The 19,714-nt window shown below is 41.2% G+C and overlaps 1 protein-coding gene across 2 annotated transcripts in view; it reads left to right on the forward strand.

Moving 5' to 3' along the window:
• Window positions 1-19,277, forward strand: part of hmga2 (high mobility group AT-hook 2) — a 39,816-nt gene extending 20,539 nt beyond the window's left edge. Inside the window, exons 4-6 of one of the 2 annotated variants that reach the window (XR_009651054.1) lie at window positions 13,763-13,795; window positions 18,635-18,750; window positions 18,872-19,277. Coding sequence is in view for 1 of the 2 variants with exons in the window: in XM_060903663.1 (XP_060759646.1) it covers window positions 13,763-13,795; window positions 18,635-18,673 (72 nt within the window). In the remaining variant the exon portion in view is untranslated. Of the gene's footprint in view, window positions 1-13,762; window positions 13,796-18,634; window positions 18,808-18,871 lie in introns of those variants that run through there. The other variant, XM_060903663.1, reaches the window with a different exon arrangement.
• Window positions 19,278-19,714: the final 437 nt, after the last annotated feature.

Raw genomic sequence — 19,714 nt, forward strand, 5'->3', positions numbered from 1 at the left:
GTGCTTCACGCCGGGTAGAAGTGTAACGAACTCGATGCGAGTTGTCAACAAATCCTATAACTTGGTTCATGAAACGCGCTTACAAAATATTTTCACTGTGAATATTTATTGTGTAATGGTGCAAAGTGAGACAGAGAGAGAGAGAGAGAGAGAGAGAGAGAGAGAGAGAGAATAGCCCTTAGGGCAGAGTCAATCCCACCAGCAAAAATAGGGAAAAAAAGGAGCGATCTCACCTCTTCAGATGTTGGTTTAAGTCCTACAATACATTCCTCAAAAAGGGCATAGAAGAATAAATTAATCCATCAACGTGTAGCATTCAATTTATTCCGGACCATTAAAGACGCCGCCTTCCGCGTAGAATCATACGTCATCCTCGCCGCCATATTGGATGGGTCAAAGCGGAGAATAAAGATGCCTCATTCATGTGCTGCGTTTAACTGTACCAACAGGTTTACTGTCCAAACGAGATCACATGGGATTATCTTTCACAGGTGAGACTGGAAAAATACTTTTCATTGTATTTGGTCATTATAATGTAATTTTACGAACAGATTTTTCTGACTTTGTGGCTAATATGAAGTCTCGCGCATAATAGTTTATGCGCATGCGTCCTTACTTCTTCTATTGTTCTGGTGTCTCCGATGGGACCGTCTTACAGCGCCCCTAGAGGTGTGGCATGTGTATTGCATCGTTTTCAGCAAGCGTTGCGTTGCCATATGGACCTGATATTTTACTGATCGTTGCCCATGTGGACGCGATATTTTTTTAAATAACATCTCGTTGTCGTGTGGATGTAGCCTTAGTTTTGAGCTCCAATGGACTAATATATTCTAGCCCATTTTGGTGACGTTTCCTTAATACGTCACCAGTAGATGTGCTATGGTCTCAGACGCAGGTGTAATGAACGTGAACAAAGCGGATTATTTAATTTATCGTTATTTTTCTGCTTAAATATGTTTGGAGAATAAATTTGATAGACTGAGCACACATTGTCTAATCAAAGTGCAAATTACAACAAAGGACAGATGACGAAACCACAAGTTTAGGGTTTTTTTTTGTTTGAACAAAAGGGTCAGAACTTTTCTGTGTACTGTGTTTGTTATTAAGCTGAAATGCAGTTCAGATTCAAATGCTAAAAGTTCTATGAAATATCCTTTAAATTATATACTCATGAATTATATATTAGTGATTCACTGCATCCCCCCCAAAAAAAAAAAAAAAATTACCACCAGCTGCCACTGCACAGAGGCATTTAACTCACCTGACGTGACTGATAGTGATAGTCTACGTTAATGTACGGTCTGGATGAGAACGAAGTCAGCCCCAGCCTCTACTTCATATGTTTATATTTTTTACGAATGTTATTTTCGATTGCACAAAAGTAAGAAAAAACAAAACCAAACAATCCATGTCAAGCTATTGTTATCAGATGCAGTCCACAGTCATTTTATCATCTGCACCAAACATGAAAGCACTCATCCTATATAGCCAGTGTTCACAGGAGTGTTGACGTGAGAAAGGGGAAGAGAGGAAAGGAAAAGGGATAACGGGGGGTGGCAACTGTGTTTGTAAGAGCAGGGTAAGGTATGTGGCCTGTGTTATTGATGGTACAGCCTCTCCACAATCCATGCCTCTATCAGTCTCAGGCCCCACATGTACTGCCTCTGTTTCCTGTTGGGGGAATGCTGGACCGACACAGGGCTGCAGTTGTGAATTCTTCCACTGATGTGTTTCATCTAGAGGCTTGTACACATCCAGAATATTTCCATGAAACATTCAAATACCTAGCTTGCATGTACAGGTCCAATAGCATTTTTAAGGATATAGAAACTAAAATGATGAGGATATCACAAAAACAAGGAGAAACGTCAGCGTAAAGCTATAGAAATACAGTACCAGTCAAAAATTTGGATACGCTTATTCATTCATAGGTTTTTCTCGATTTTGGCATTGTAGAACAAGACTGAAGACATCAAAACTACGAATGTGAACTATGTAACGTTAAAAAAAAAATCAAATAGACACAATCTATTTCTGCACAGTGAAAATCAACACCAGAAAATATTTATTTGGTTTGGTTTTGAGTTCAATGGGCTTTTAATGCACAGTGCTTTGAAAGTGTGCTGAAATATACAGTAGTACCAGTCATAAGTTTGGACACACCTACTCATTTATGGGGTTTTTTAAACTATTTTCTACACAGTAGAACAATACTGAAGACACCAAAACTATGAAATAACGTATATGGAATTATTTGTTTAAAAAAAACCTCTTCAAAAACAAATATATATGTTTCATATTTTAGATTCTTCAAAGTAGCCAGCATTTACCTTGATGATGCTTTGCACACTATTGGCATTATCTTAACCAGCTTCATGAGGTAGTCACCTGGAACGCTTTTCAATTAACAGCTCTGCCTCGTCAAAAGTTAATTAGTGCAATTTCTTTCCTTCTTAATGCATTTGAGATCCAACAGTAAGTAGTCAATAAAAAAAAGTAAATAGCCCTATTCCACAACTGTAGTAATCCATATTATGTCAAGATCCGCTCAACTAAGTAAAGAGAAACGACATCGATCATTACTTTAAGACGTGAAGTGTCTTTTAATGAATAAAAATGAAAAAACATTGAATTAGAAGGTGTGTCTAAACTTTTGTCTGGTGCTGTACGGCTCAGATTTGTGTTTAATTTCATGCTTGTGGAGGATGCTTTAAGCAGGTGAACTCCATTCAGCTCCTACTCCAAAAAAACCCCAAAAACAAACAAACAAACAAACAAACAAACAAACAAACAAACAAACAAACAAACAAACAAACAAACAAACAACCCACAGATATGCTCACATTAGCAGTCAATTAGCTGTTAATGTTCACAACTATTATGATCAATGCACAGAATGACTGAGTCTAAAAATCAAAATTCAAAGGAAAGGCAAACAAAATGAGCCCTCACTAAAGGAGAAAAATGCCAATAAGGATGTAGATTTTCATGCGCAAGTAAAAAAAAAAAGTAAAATAAACAGTCAGGAGTAGAAAATCAGCCAATGAGCTAGTGGGCTCATCCAGCATGTACTGCTGTAAGGCGGACATTGTGTACGTAAATACACCACCCTTTGCTAAATAGTTGGTGCTTTTCCATGTTTTCTCACCACGTTTCTGCTATTCTTCAGATTCTATGAAAACATAGTGAGGATTCATGTTATTAGCGTATTTTTTTTTTCACTGCCAATAGGACACAAGGCATGAGTTGTTCCAGGCAACACAGGTTAATCCACAACATCTGCATCATTCAGCTTACTATGGGCGGAGTTGACTGCTCCTTATGGATTCTTTCCCACTCAACTCTTATTCCTGAACAAAACCACAACTGCATCCTATAGTTCCAAGAACACATGGTCTCTTATATGCTATATAAGTGGCTATGAATAACTTGCACAGCTATCAGTAACACAGGATGTGTGTTGGAGAGAGACTGGAGAAAGACAGGCTGCAAAAACCAAAACACAACCAAAAGACAAGGAACTACAAATGAATATGAGATACTCTATATGATCCTATAAGACTTAGTAAGGACCCTCAAGACAACAAAACTCGGACTAGAACATTGCATGGAACTGAACTAAAACCTGAATTATAGTGCTGCCCATGACCCCTCTCCCCTTTGAAAAACTCTGGGAACTGATTTCACTTCAAACAGCAGAGGCAGATCCAATTTGCGCCTTTCTTTCCCTCCAGAACACCCCCTCCCGGAGGAAGAAAAAAAAGAAGAAAAAAAAAAACTTAACAAAAGGCTGCTTGTCCTGCCAGGAATTTTCCACATTCCTCACTCTGGCAGACATTTTTCTCCTCTACAATGGGCCCTTCGGCAATTCCCTCTAATCGTAGGGTTTAGCTCTACTCTGATAGGTGCCATTCATAGCAGTATTTGGTAGGGGAGTGTGGTTGATTGGGAAATCGAGAACAGAGGAATGGAGGGGTGGATGGAGCTTTGTTGGCTGTGGATGGTTTGGATTTCCTGGCTGTAGAACCTTTTCAGGATCAGCCGAAATAGTGGAGGCATTCCAGGAGAAATCACAAAGCTGACGTTGTGCCACCCTTGCACCCGGGAGTTGCCTGGCTCCTTTTCCCCACTTCCACTTTTAGTTTATTATAACATGTGGCCTTTATTCGTAGAAGGGGTGGGGAGGGACGCAGTTACTGGGTGGCTCGTCCGTGGGGTCTGCCTTGACTGAGGGAGTCCTTGGATAGGTTTGCCTCATCAAATCAGGCAGAGTGTTTTTTATTTTTCCTGTCTTTGTGGAATTCTTGTCAGCAGCCCTAAGGAGAGGCTATGTTAAAAAAAAGGCTTTTGCGCAAACACAAACCATGTGTTCTCAGTTTAAGTTTAAAGTGAACGTGAGCTGCACGCTTACTTTCTCGACTTCGTCCTCTATTTTATTAGCCCGGTAAAATGAAAATGTGTGGTCTCTTTACAATTTAAAAATGCTTCAATAATTGCACAGTACTACTGCATTTCTATTTATAATTCACATGTTTTAATCACATGGTAGAATTTAATCTCCAAGACAGAGTTGAATATTGTGGCCTGGATCAAAAGTCCAAAGTATTAGGAGCTGTGTCAAAATTTGAAAGTTTGGTGATACTTTTTTTCTAGACCCATGTGTCATGAAGCTGTCATGGTTTTCTGTAGAAAACTCAGTTATGTGGTTCTGTTGAAGTCTGTTAGAGTTTAGACACAACACAAATGTACAATAAAAGTCAAAGAGCAAGGTCATGGGCACAAAATCCTGGCTGAAAATATGACCAATAATTATCAATAACCGGGAATGACAAAACAAATCTTTAAAATGCTGCCAGGAGCTTTGGAGTGTCAAAACAGAAAAGTATTCACCCTCTCATTGGGAAATCTTATCTCATCTCATTATCTCTAGCCGCTTTATCCTGTTCTACAGGGTCGCAGGCAAGCTGGAGCCTATCCCAGCTGACTACGGGCGAAAGGCGGGGTACACCCTGGACAAATCGCCAGGTCATCGCAGGGCTGACACATAGACAACCATTCACACTCACATTCACACCTACGGTCAATTTAGAGTCACCAGTTAACCTAACCTGCATGTCTTTGGACTGTGGGGGAAACCGGAGCACCCGGAGGAAACCCACACGGACACGGGGAGAACATGCAAACTCCGCACAGAAAGGCCCTCGCCGGCCACAGGGCTCGAACCCAGGACCTTCTTGCTGTGAGGCGACAGTGCTAACCACTACACCACTGTGCCGCCCCCATTGGGAAATCATAAGTTTGAATTATGCCATGGCAGCACGGTGGTGTAGTGGTTAGCACTGTCGCCTCACAGCAAGAAGGTTCTGGGTTCGAGCCCAGTGGCCGACAGGGGCCTTTCTGTGTGGAGTTTGCATGTTCTCCTCGTGTCTGCATGGGTTTCCTCCGGGTGCTCCGGTTTCCCCACAGTCCAAAGACATGCAGGTTAGGCTAATTGGTGGCTCTAAATTGACCGTAGGTGTGAATGTGAGTGTGAATGGTTGTTTGTCTCTATATGTACTAGCCCTGCAATGATCTGGTGACTTGTCCAGGGTGGATCCTGCCTCTTGCCCATAGTCAGCTGGGATAGGCTCCAGCCTGCCCACGACCCTGCACAGGATAAGCGGTTACAGATAATGGATGGGGGGCAGCACGGTGGTGTAGTGGTTAGCACTGTCGCCTCACAGCAAGAAGGTCCTGGGTTCGAGCCCAGCGGCCAGCAAGGGCCTTTCGATGTGGAGTTTGCATGTTCTCCCCGTGTCTGTGTGGGTTTCCTCCACACAGACACGTGTGGAGGACATGTGTGTCTTCTCCAGGTGCTCTGGTTTCCCCTACAGTCCAAAGACTTCTAAATTGACTGTAGGTGTGAATGGTTGTTTGCCTCCGTGTCAGTTCTGCGATAACCTGGTGACTTGCCTAGGGTGTACCCTGCCTCTTGCCCATAGTCAGCTGGGATAGGCTCCAGCTTGCCTGCGACCCTGTAGAACAGGATAAGCGGCTACAGATGATGGATGGATGGATGGAATTGTGCCATCCACCATAACCCATCAATGGCCAGGAGTAGCCATTTCTCTCTCTCCTGTCAGTTCGAATGACACATTTCTGAAGTCATGTATGCCTAAGAGGGCAATTGGTGTGGTGATGGGCTACATATCTGAGGAAGCAGGTGTTAGACATCTACGTTATCAGTTGGTGGAGAAATATTGCACAGGTGGAAATTTACTCATGGACCAAAATGGCAGAATGGGATATATTTTTTTTATTTGTTAGTCTAAAACAATTAGAAAGGTGATTCAGTGTGTCAGACCTTTTGTTTGAAGGTCTGTGATTCATGACACCAGATGTTTCAAAACACCCAAATGTTATGAAAAAAGGCCAGAAAGAAAGTTATTCCAGCAGCTTTTAACTGAGAGGAACAAGCCCCCACCCCCTACCCCCACCCCATTTGGCAAATTTTAGTAAATTTCATGGCACGCAAAGGGGACCTTTAGACGTGCCATTTTGTGAGGGTTAGAATCCTTCCTTTTGCTCTGTTCAGTGTGAAGCTTCACACTGTTCCAGCATGCTCTTCTCTGGAGCTGCTAAGACTTGCACTTGCACGTTCAAGGACAGTCGTCTCACTTTTACATAAGTCATAAACTTCTAATCATTACTTGTGCCTCCTTATCCTTACATAATCTCTTTGTGTAGCCTTTGCTCTACCGTATATACATCCATATGCCTATCTTCATACTAAAAAAACAAGACAAAAAAAAACAACTGGGTGAATATAGACTCAGAACAACACATGAGGTAGGTGTCTTCAGGCTTGCCACCAATTTAGTGAGTCGTCACATATCCAAAAAGCATGTGCTGAGAACACACAGAGGACAAGGCAAGATTACACAAGAATTGACTCGTAAATTCTTTGAAATCCAAGCAGCATGAATCACTGCCAAGGTATTCTGAAGTGAAGATCTACAACTTCACAGGGAAGGGTCGAGCTATTGACAGCAGAACAGTAGGACGTCTGCTCCTTCCTTGCTTTTCCTTCATGCACTGGCAGAGTGAAGGAAACGGACAAGTTTTTATTGCCAGCAAAGCTACACCCACACAAATTGCGGCTGGTAAAAGTTCATGCCTGTCTCATCAGTTGGAGAGGGGGTGACAAACCGATTATCCTGTTTTGTCAGAACTTGAAAAGGGGGCCGACAATCCAGATGAGAGTTAACTGGCTGTTGAAGAGCTCACTTAACTTGTTATGCTTTATTCCTTTGGCAAACCTAAGTGTTCTGCTGAGAACTGTGGAGGATTGTTTGACCACACTGAAGGAGACTGCCGTTGCTGTCTTCTGCAGCAATGCAAAGCTTCTGTACATCAGCCTTTAGCATGGACTAAGTAGTGATGCCAGGTTTTCTTTTGCTTTTCTTTGCTACCCATGCTTCTGGTGAGCATTCTTTGATGTTATCATTCCTGAGCATGGTGTGTGTGTTTCAGTCATCCGCCAGGCAGTTGTTACAAGGCATGCAAAACACTATAAGCTGGCAAATCAGGGTGTGGCAGGTCAGATGGCACTGGCAAAAAAGGAAACTCACACTGACTGCTGCAAAACTCGATCTCTGTACTAAAAAAGACTTTTGTCCTATTAATCCTACTGTGAAATACTTTTATCTTTGACAGAGCAATTGCCAAAGGATGCACTGACCACGGTGCAGACTAAAAATTATATATTATTTTTCACTTTTGATTGATAAATAATTTGTCTATTTTGAAAATTGCAAGCGACAAATGGGCATACAAATGATGAAGCCCTGGCCTAATGGTTAGAGAAGCAGCTTTGGGACTAAAAGATCACTGGTTTGAATCCCTGGACCAGCAGGAATAGCTGGAGTGCCCTTGAGTAAGACACCTAACCCCCAACTGCTCTGGGATGTTGTACGTCGCTCTGGATAAGAGCATTTGCTAAATGCCATTAATGCATTGTATACACAATGGAGTTGGTAATATGCAGTTTATCTTGGTGTCTTGCAGTGTGTATCAGTAATTGTAGAACTGTGATGTGTACCAATATTTCTGGAATGATGAATGTTCATGTACTGAGTGGTATGGCCAAAAGTCTATATTATTGTATAGTTTAAGGTGATCATGGTATCAGTTCATCCATCCATTATCTGTAACCGCTTATCCTGTGCAGGGTTGCAGGCAAGCTGGAGCCTATCCCCAGCTGACTATGGGCAAGAGACAGGGTACAGCCTGGACAAGTCACCAGATCATCGCAGGCCTGGCACATAGAGACAAACAACCATTCACACCTATGATCAATTTAAAGCCATCAATTAACCAAACCTGCATGTCTTTGGACTGTGGGGGAAACCGGAGCCTCTGGAGGAAACCCATGCAGACACGGGGAGAACATGCAAAATCCACACAGAAAGGCCCCTGTCGGCCACTGGACTCGAACCCAGAACCTTCTTTCTGCGAGGCAACAGTGCTAACCACTGCACCACCGTGCCGCCCCGGTATCAGTTCATATCATGGTATAATATGATGTTGATTCAATTTCACAAAGGCTATATTTGCTGGCTGTTCTTCTTGGTATGATTTGGCTACCTGATGAACAAATAAAATCAAACTGAACTTTATATTGTGCTTTAAATGCAATCAAGGTAAGACAAATCAAATGAAATCTAAGTTTGCTATTTATCATTGACTGATAACTGCTTGGACGGCATGGTGGTGCAGTGGCTAGCATTGTCGCCTCACGGCAAACAGGGTTCTGCGTTCGAACTTGCTGGCTGACTTGGGCCTTTCTGTGTGGAGTTTGCATGTCCTCCTCATGGCTGTATGGGTTTCCTCCCACAGTCTAAAGAAATGTGGATTAGACTATCTGACTACTCTAAATTGCCCATATATTTAAATATGAGAGTGAATGGCTTTCTGTCTTTCTGTGTTAGCTGCACAACAGGTTGGCGACCTGTCCAGGGTGTACCCTGCCTCTTATCTAATGTCAGCTGGGATTGGCTCCAGCTCAAACACAGCCCACAATGAATCGCTGGGTTTCACGTGATGTCACATCTGCCTCATTAGTTATTCAAAACTTTAGCTGGTGGTTTACCAAAGCTCAGTTGACAAAGCGTTTGTACGGAGAAGGTGTATTGCTCGCATGAAAAATGCCTTACACTTGCATTGTTTTAGGTTGTTCAAATCGGTCAAACCATGAAACCGCTAAGTTTCTTCAGGGTTCCTCGTAAACTAATAAAAAAGGGTGAACAAACACAGGATTTCACAAAAAGACGGCAAGAAAGTTGACTTTTGAACCTCTCACTGAAATCGAAGGGAGCCGAGTCGAAGCATGCTCGAGCTTGCAGTGATCACTTGGTGAAAGGTTTGTATCTCCCTTTCAGCTATGTCCTTAGTGTTTTCCAAGTACTTTTCTTGCTATGTATTGTTATTTTACGGTACTTTTTTTTAGTCACAAAGCACTAAAGTCCCCAGCTCTTTCTTTGTTTACTCCTCACAAAGTCCATATGCATGAAGGTCGCAACAAAATTCTTCCCCAGCCATACAGTTATAATGCGCCATGATCACTCCTCCGTCTTGTTTAACTAAGATCCAGGTCTTTAAAGGGGTTTCTGATGAACTTTGTGAATGATTTACCTGAGAGATAAGAGCCAACACAAGTGAGAATCAAGCAAACTGTTGTTTGTTTACACTTCAACTTGCAGCGCTTCATTGTAAAGACGTGAACGAAAAGCTTAAAAAAACATACTCACACGGGCAAAAACAATACAGGATTCATTCGGCAGCAACTTGATACTGAGGTCCTTTACGCAGCCACATACAAAAAAGTTGCAAGCCTCCATACTCTTCCACGCTTTCATCTGTTTTGCGGTGTAGAAGGACGTCTGCAACACCAGATAGTTCGAGATGTCAGGGAACTCGACTGAAGGGTCGTTTTTGAGATCGTATGACAAATCCTTCTTTCCCAGACTGTAGGGGTCGATTCCATTGCACATAGCAATCTTCTGAATATATCTAAAGCGAGCAGTGGCTTCTAGATTACGAGTGTACTCTGATAAGTTATCGCTAGTTGTTTGCACTACGGCAGCCGTTTAGACCACCAGCTATTTCACTTCCGATAAAACTCCTAAGAAAAGTCACGTGACTGAAACCCAGCAATAAGCATCATGGTAACTGAATGAATGATACCGCTTCATCATTATTATTATTATTATTATTATTATTATTAATAAGAAACTGTACCCAGTGTCATTACATGTTTTGCACTGTTTGATAGAAGGCACTAACACTTCCTTCTCCACACAGGCTGCGACCAGTTTATTTTTTCTTCGGGATCAATCACAACGCAGCAGGCAGCTCCAATGTTGCACATTTTCTTACTTCTGAATGAACATGAGCATCTTTGCTAACCATACTGTTTGTAATAATATAATCTGTTTATAAAATAGATGCTTACAGGGCTCCTGAATAGCACTCAGAAAGCATTCTTGGGAGATAGCAAGTTCGAATCCTGATGATGCCACAGACATTCGTAGCCAAGAGAGCAAAACTGACCAGGATGGCATGCCCTCTCTTCCTGTCAATCACAGCAACACGAGCCAATCATCGGTATCTATGAGCTTACGTATGCAGCAAAAGGCAGATTTCCTCCTAGTGTGTTACGTTGCCCTGTTACAAACAGCAGTTTGAAAAGATGCCATCACTGGCTTCATGTGTCTCAGAGGAACCACGTGCTAGCCCACAGCCTCCTCAGTTGGTAGCGGTTGTATAATAGAGCTGGCTGGTGGGTGGAAACTGGCAAAATTGGGCGGAATGTTTTTTAAAAAGACGCTGATAGAAAATCATGTTCTGTTTTTTCCCCTCACGGCTCAGTTTTTCATTCTGTTTTATTTATATGTAATGCATTTTTTTGGCATAAAAGTCAACAGGTACAATGATAAAGATAACATACTGTAACTTACATGGATATGACTGGTATACCTGATCAATCATCCTGCCCTTATGAGGACTTAGCAATGGTGTTTAAGTACTGCATTGTTTTCAGGCTGGCATTCAACTTTTCTGGCTTACAGGGACATAAGCAACGGTTTTCACTTATTGACTTGTAATTACATGAGTTAGATCAAATATTCACCCAAAGGAAGGCAGCGTTGTTAAATTTAACAGTAAATATCCAGCAATTCATAAAACCCAGAGAACATTATTAGATGAAAATGACAATTAAAATGATACTTGGAATGCCATTGAGTGAATTACGTTTAATTTGTTCACTGAAGTCTCTGAGGTCTTTAACCAGTAATGACTGATAATATGAGTTTAAGTCTCAGGTTACACCTGTTTGCAGATAGATATAGATGTTAAATGGCAGGAGGAGAGTTTCTCACAAGTTAATTAGCTTTGGTCTGCCATGTTATTCCTCCTTTGATCAGTTAGTGAGGAGTGTGGGGCTGTGAAAGGGAAAATGTGTAACTGTGACACCAATGGACACTTATTGACCAGTGTTTCCCTGTTTGTCATTATTGAAATGGCTCCCATTAAAAGTTGTAATTAAGATATTTCAAACCAACTCTGGCAGGTTAAGTCTGTCTCGGAAATGATTAACCCTGGAATTCAAAGCCAGGACAGAAATAGAAATAAGGAAGAAGAAAAATGGGGGGGGGGGGGGGGGGGGGGGGGTTTGCCATCAGGCAGGATCAATTCGTTTTACCAAGAGTGTCACTTACCAACTCGAACATGATGGGATATGTAGCTCAGCTTGGTGGAGATCCAAAGCCCTGTGCCATGTGGAGTTCATCACAGGACTGCCTGCATTCAATACGAGCGCCAGAATGGCAATTGATTTGTACTGCATTATCTCGAAAGGAAGTCGATCTGGGAAGGGCTTTCCAAAGATAGCTGGGTAGCAAAGGAGGGAGAGAGGGGGAATAAGCTGCATTCTTTCTCGGGGGTTGAGTTTCAACACTGATGGGGCAGTTGCCTCTGGGGCTCCTTCTGCTGATCTCTTCCTTCTCTGGGAACACATCTCTGGTTCCTTTAGCACTGGGCTGCACACAGTGAGTGCGAGTGTGTGTGGGTGAGTGAGAGTAGGACATAGGGGGGGCCCCAGGGTCACCAGACCCCACTCAGTTCTGGCCCACATCTTAAACCAGCACCCAAAGTGTCAGCTCCAAGCAACTTCAAAGCAGAACTTCAGCCTTGTGAAAGACAATGCCAAGATTTCCCCTTTTGTGCAGATGGGGCAGAAGGGAAGGAGGTGGAGGGAACGTTCTGAGCCATAGAAAATGGGGGGCCTCTCTACCTATAGAGCTCTAGTTTCAAATACTGTTTGTCCTGAGCTACATTCCACAGTCAGTGATGGAGAAGAGAGCTGTGGGAACTCACTCTTCACATGGAGATTTGCCACTGCAAATTTATAGAGGTGGTAAGATGTAAAACGCATAAAACGATATGAAAACAAGTCTTGCTTTATCCTTTTTCAAACATTCGAATGCAGACCATTTAATTTCAGTGGCGTTCACTGATCTAATTTTTTTTTTTATCACTTCAGTCTTCTCACGTGTAACTGCATGTTTTGGCCAATCAATTTTAATTTTGAAATCGGAAAATCGGAAAAGTGATAACGAGCATTTATCCACTTTGATGTATAAAATTGGAAACAAAGGAAAACCTGTTATCTGTCAGTTCTTGAGCGGTAAAACAATTCAGCTTTAGATTAGTTAGTTCCATTCAACTCCTAACATATTTGTAGGGAGCACATGTATTACCAATGAAGGCACAGTGTAGATATTAGATCGCTTACAGGTCTTCAAGAGCAGCTAGTTTCGCATATTAGTTTGCACAAGGCCCATGATGCGACTATGTACAAATGAATCAAACTGTAAACTACGACAATGAACATGACTGACAAGAAGATTTGCCATTAAAATGTAGGACACAGTCACAATTTGGTGGAGATATTTTTCAACAAAGACATGGTTACCAAGCATCTGAATTATTGGTTGACAGTTCCCAGCTTGTGTTCACTTACTCCTTAGTCTTCTCAATTTCTCTTTATCGACACACACACACACACACACACACACACACACACACACACACACACACACACACACACACAATACTTTCAGGTCCATCCGGTGCTGACATTTACTATGTTACAGCCTGCTGGCATTCTGGCAGGAACTGGCACAAAATGCACCAGCTGTTCCCAACAATCCAGTGTGTGTGTGTGTGTGTGTGTGTGTGTGTGTGTGTGTGTGTGTTCTCTTTGCAGTGGTTGGCTTTAGTTGCAAACACCAGGGACTCTCAGGGCTTTTTTTTTTTTTGTTTCTGGAAGAGCAGAAGACTGCTCAGCTGTCTGCTTGGGGTGCCTCTTCCGGTGGGGTGGCAGTGCTTAGTGGGTGTGATCTAACACTAGGAGGGCACAATTTGGGCTTTGTTCAGTCACCCATTTGCCAACTATGAAGGCTCTGCTGTGTTTCAGCCCCAGTGTCCTTTATGTTATAGGTGTTGGTGCTTTATAGAAGACAATTTAGGGTTTTATGGTTTAGGTAATATTGGTATTGATGTGTGCAGTAATGTTTAGAGTAGTAGACAGCTTTCCTTTCCACTTAATGTACATGTCAAATAAACAAATTGCAAGTGTCAGGAACGGTGGCGTTGTCGGTAGTACTGATGTGCAAAAATGATAAAAATCCTAACCATTTTCTTGCTGTCTCTCTTGCAGCCACAACAAGTGGTCCAAGAAAAGCCTGCTCAGGTATGTAACCAAATTTTTATTTTGTCCTTAGTGTATTCTGCATTCACACACATCAGTCCATGGCTCTTACACTCTACTTAGTTTTTATGTCACCAGAATTTTATCTTTATTGCGCGCGTACACACACACACACACACACACACACACACACACACACACACACACACACACACACACACACACACACACACAAGGATGCTGAAAGCTCAACCTACATGCTTATATTTACATCAAAGTGTCAGAGAGTCACAGCCAGTTTAGGTTTTCGAAGTTTCACAGTTCCAGGGACCTACAGGGTGAATCTCTAGTGCTAATGTAAAGCTTAGGCATGGCATATAAAATCAAAGCTTTCTGCCATATCATCTATTTATGTGCCCTCACTGATGGATATGAATCTGACCTGAAGGATTAGATCAGAAGATGCATTAGCTGATGACAGGGATATGCTGGTAAATTTACATTTGCATTTAAATAAATTGAAATTTGTGGACATTTGGTGAAAAAAAAAAAAATCTCCAAATGCAAACAATGTAAATTTTTTCAACAATAATTTGGATAAGTATTCACTGACGACCTTTTATTTCATGACTAAATTGTATCAACAACGTACATTAAAAAATATTTGATAACAAAAATTACGGCAAAATCTCTGTTCGTCATCTATCCATTCTCCGCAACCACTTATCCTGTTGCAGGGTCACAGGCAAGCTGGAGCCTATCCCAGCTGACTATGGGCAAGTGGCGGGGTACACCCTGGGCAAGTCACCAGGTCATCGCAGGGCTGACACATAGAGACAAACAACCATTCACACTCACAGTCAATTTAGAGCCACCACTTAACCTAACCTGCATGTCTTTGGACTGTGGGGGAAACCGGAGCACCCGGAGGAAACCCACGCAGACATGGGGAGAACATGCAAACTCCACACAGAAAGGTCCCCGTTGGCCACTGGGTTCGAACCCAGAACATTCTTGCTGTGAGGCGACAGTGCTAACCACTACACCACCGTGCTGCCCTCTGTTCATCATATCTTGATGAATAAATACGAGATGAAATAGCTGACTCTATTCAGGCAGACAACCTAGCTTACTTTAAGGGAATTTTTACAGCCAAGAGAAATTTCTTTCAGCAAAATTCATTACAGTATGATACCTTCTCTGTTTCACATTCCTGACTGTAGTTTGGAAGTGAGGGAATCTGGCTCAATAGGTTTTATAACAGCTTTCAAAATTCTCCTGGATTCTAACATTACATTAATGGTATTTAGCAGACGCTCTTATCCGGAAAGGATGTACAACGTACTCAGAGCAGCCTGGGGAGCAGTTAGGGGTTAGGTGCCTTTCTCAAAGGCACTTCAGCCATTCCTGCTGGTCCAGCGAATTGAACCGGCAACCTTTTGGTCCCAAGCTGCTTCCTCTAACCATTAGGCCATGTATTCGAACAGGTATATGAAGAAGGACACAAATAGGGCATTGTTCTGAATGAAGTAACATCTTTATTTGAAAAAAGTGGTCATCACCATCACATTGTACAAAATGTTGACTTCACTTGATAACTAGCAAAACAGTAAGAGAGTTGTGCCTAACTCTACATAATTTCATAGAATAGCAACAACACCAGTCCTGTACTAAATAAATAAAATAAAATAACCTATCTGGCAATAGTCCTCCCATACTAGCCCCTCTTTAAAGCTACAGGGCACATTTTACGACAAGTATCATGAAACTTTCTGGGAAAATTATGGCTAAAACTTTGACTAAAATTAGACTAAAATTAAAACCAAGTTCCACTGAGTCAATATTTACTGAAACAAAACAACAAAAAAAAGACTAGACTAAAATGTGACTAAAATGTAACTAAAAATTTCAGTAAGTAGACTAAAACTAGATTTAAAATGCTTGACAAAATTTACACTGAATGCAAATACCTTCAAGTGCAATTAAAAGATCTATACCAGCAGTGACTATGTTGATTAGCGTGGGAAGTTACCTATGGAATGTAATGAATAGGTAAGAAATTCTCCCCCCCCCCCCCCTTTGTTCGCTGGTGCGAACCATTTTGCGGTGGGAATGCATAACTGCAGCCTGATTTGTTGCTGTGTGGGAATGCATGGACCATGATAAGCACTGGGAGCGGGAGTTCTAGCCCTAATGTATACACACACACACACACACACACAGATATTCATCTGTGGTTATTATTATTATTATTATTATTATTATTATTTAAACCCAAAGTGGTGTGACCTATACACTTTATTAATAAATGAATGAATGAATGAATAAATGAATGAATGAGAAACCTGCCATTGTGGCCCCAGAAACAGCAGAAAGTAGAAATGCCAGGACTGACAGCATGGCCTGTAATTTCTCATCACTTGATCATTTGACTCCTGACTCATCATTTGAGTTCATAACTGGTCTCAGCTAGAGATGTGTACTAGAGTCTAGTAACTAGACTGTTTTTAATCACACTTGCACAGTTATTTCTGTTTTTGTACTTGCCTGTGATAGCTTCTAACACATTTCATTGGTTCACACACAACTCATACCTTTACCTACCTCTCTGTCTGGTTCTTGTAAAAAACAAACAAAAAAACCCCAAAAAACCTACCTTGTCCTACATTAAGAGAAAAAAAAGAGGGAGCTATTCAATAGAACCGTCTCTCACCCATCAGTGTAAACGCCATCCATGTTTGTTTCTTGTTGCCGACTGATTTCTTTTGCCTTCTTTGTAAATTAAAAATGCATGCTCAATGTGAGATGGTATTCCTCAGTCACCTTTCAATCAAAGTAACAATGGTCAATCACAGGCATCTGTTATGTGTATGGATATGGAAGAGTAGTCTGTACTCTTCTCAGCTGACCTGTCATGTTGCATGAGCAGCAGTTTGAAAAGCTGCAAATAGTTCATGGGTCTCGTAGGAAGCAGGTGCTAACATTCGGAAACTGGCCAAGACTGTCCCCTTAGACTTTATTTTCCCTTACTGCAACTCTCAGTGATGGCCATCTCAGAAGCAGCGAGAGTAGATATTAAAACAGGGGCGAGTAATCAGTCTCAATCAGATTTATGCAATTTGTACAGCATGAATACATCAAAACAGAACTAAACCAAAACTTTACAGTACTGGCAAATTCACATGCTTTACTAACTTCAGGTTTAGATATTAATAATGAAAAAAAAAAAACCACTAGTGCATCTCAAACAATTAGCATATCATGAAAAAGTTCATTTTTTTCATAATTCAATTCAAAAAGCTAAATTTTCATATAGTCTATATTCATTACATGTAAAGTGAAGTATTTCAAGCCTTTCTTCATTTTAATTTTGATGATTATGGCTTATAGCTCATGAAAATCAGAAATCCAGTATCTCAAATTATTAGCATATTTCCTAAGATCAATTAAAAAAAGATTTACAATACAGAAATGTCCAACTTCTGAAAAGTATGTTCATTTATACATGCAATACTTGTTTGGGGCTCCTTTACCATGGATTACTGCATCAATGCGGCATGGCATGGGGGTGATCAGTCTGTGGCACTGCTGAGGTGTTATTGAACCCCAGGTTGCTTTGATAACAGCCTTCAGCTCGTCTGTATTTTTGGGTCAGGTGTTTCTCATCTTCCTCTTGACAATACTCCATAGATTCCCTGTGGGGTTCAGGTCAAGCGAGTTGGCTGGCCAATCAAACACAGTAATATCGTGGTCAGCAAACCATTTGGTAGTAGTTTTGGCACCATGGGCAGGTGCTAAGTCCTGCTGGAAAAGGAAATTGGCATCTCGATGAAGCTTGTCAGCAGATGGAAGCATGAAGTGCTCTAAAATCTCCTGGTAGACGGCTACATTGACTTTGGACTTGATAAAACACAGTCGACCAAGACCAGCAGATGACATGGCACCCCAAATCATCACAGACAGTGGAAACTTCACACTGGACTTCAAACCCCTTGGATTCTGTGCCTCTTTGCGCTTCCTCCAGACTCTAGGACCTTGATTTCCAAATGAAATGCAAAATTTACTTTCATCTGAAAAGAGAACTTTGGACCATTGAGCAGCAGTCCAGTTGTTTCTCTCCTTAGCCCAGGTAAGACGCTTCTGACGTTGTCTCTGGTTCAGGAGTGGCTTGATATTAGGAATGTGACAATTATAGCCACTTTCCTGAAGACGTCTGTGTGTGGTGGCTCTTCATGTACTGACACCAGCCTCAGTCCATTCCTTGTGAAGCTCTCCCAAGTTCTTGAATCGACTTTTCTTGACAACCCTCTCAAGGCCGTGCTCATCCTTGTTGTTTGTGCACCTTTTCCAGCCAGCCTTTTCAGCAACGACCTTCTGTAGCTTACCCTCCTTGTAGAGGGTGTCGATGATCGTCTTCTGAACAACTGTCAAGTCCGCAGCGTTTCCCATGATTGTGGTTGCATGTACGGAACTAGACAAAGAGATACACAGTATTTATCTTGTTTTGCTCAAACTTGAAATTACATACTCTCATACTTTGAGAGTTTTTTTTTTTGCACTGTAAGCCATAATTACCAAAATTGAACTAGAACAATGCTTGAAACGTTTTAGTTTACATGTAATGAGTCTAGAATGTATTAAATTTTTCATTTTCTTAAATAACTGATGGAAAATATTGAACTTTTTCATGATATTCTAATTATTTGAGATGCACTAGTAAGTTCATAAGTTTGCATCTCCCTTACTTCGCAGCAGACAGTATTAAAACTTTTTAGTATTAGAGCTCTCAAATGTGCCGTCATTTTGTTTATGCGCGTGTGCGTGCACATGGCAGTGACTGAAGTAAGACTGTTTTTTTGTTGTTGTTTTTGTGCTTTTTAGGAAGAGGAGGAGGCCGAGGGCTCGCCTGAGGAGGACTAAACAACCACATCATTTTACCTCTACCTCATCCAGCTGTCAGCTCTCTTCAAGGGAAAAGACTGCCTTGACCACTTATCGTTGAGTTTCCACTTTTGTTTATCAAGTTTGTTAATCGTTTTCATTTGTTGCTTTTCTTAGGTTAGTTTTTTGATTTGTTCTTGTTTGTTAATTTTGTTTTGGTTTTGTTTTTGTGATCAGCACACAAAACCTCATAGCATGAACGTGGGGCAAAAACACATCATCATCAACAACAACAACAACATCAACAACAACAACAACAACAAAAACCCACAACCATTGTGAAGATGATAATTCTGCTCACCTCCGCATTCTAAACTGCTGTAGCACAGAGGTGAAGGGGTTTAGCTACATGGGATGTGCTGCTGTTGCTCCTGACACACACACACACACACACTCTCTCTCTCTCCCTCTCTCTCTCTTACTTACACTTCTGGCATTTAGCAAAAGAAAAAGAAAACCTATCTGTTTTTGTCATTTGAAAAGTTTGTGGTCGAACCTCCAACATTTAGCTTCTCCATCACAAGTGCACACACATGCAGAAAGCCCCTTACTTCTGTGTCACACCACCAAAGACAGAGGAGAAATTGACCATTCTGTTTTTTTTAAATACATAAAAGGTTAGAAATTGATAATATCTATGATACAGCATTTTATGTTGACCTCCTGTGATAGTGTTCCACAGAAAATGATTCATTCATTTATATATATATATATATATATATATATATATATATATATATATATATATATATATATATATATATGGCCTGCAGGTTTGAGAAGTCATACTGAAAATAAAATGGACTATTAATCAAAGACGTTAGAAAGTTTTATGCATGACATGAGTTATGTAGTTTTGTGATACCAGTGATGAAGACCATTGTGCTGAACGTGCCGAAAGGGCATAGCACCAAATGATTTGTCAGCAATTTTATAAAAAAAATTAAAATGAAAATGAAAAAAGCCCCAATTCAATGATGTACACAAGACTCTGCATTATGTATACAAATACTAGAACTC

This window comes from Neoarius graeffei, chromosome 21, assembly GCF_027579695.1.
Source record: "Neoarius graeffei isolate fNeoGra1 chromosome 21, fNeoGra1.pri, whole genome shotgun sequence".
Taxonomy (NCBI): Eukaryota; Metazoa; Chordata; class Actinopteri; order Siluriformes; family Ariidae; genus Neoarius; species Neoarius graeffei.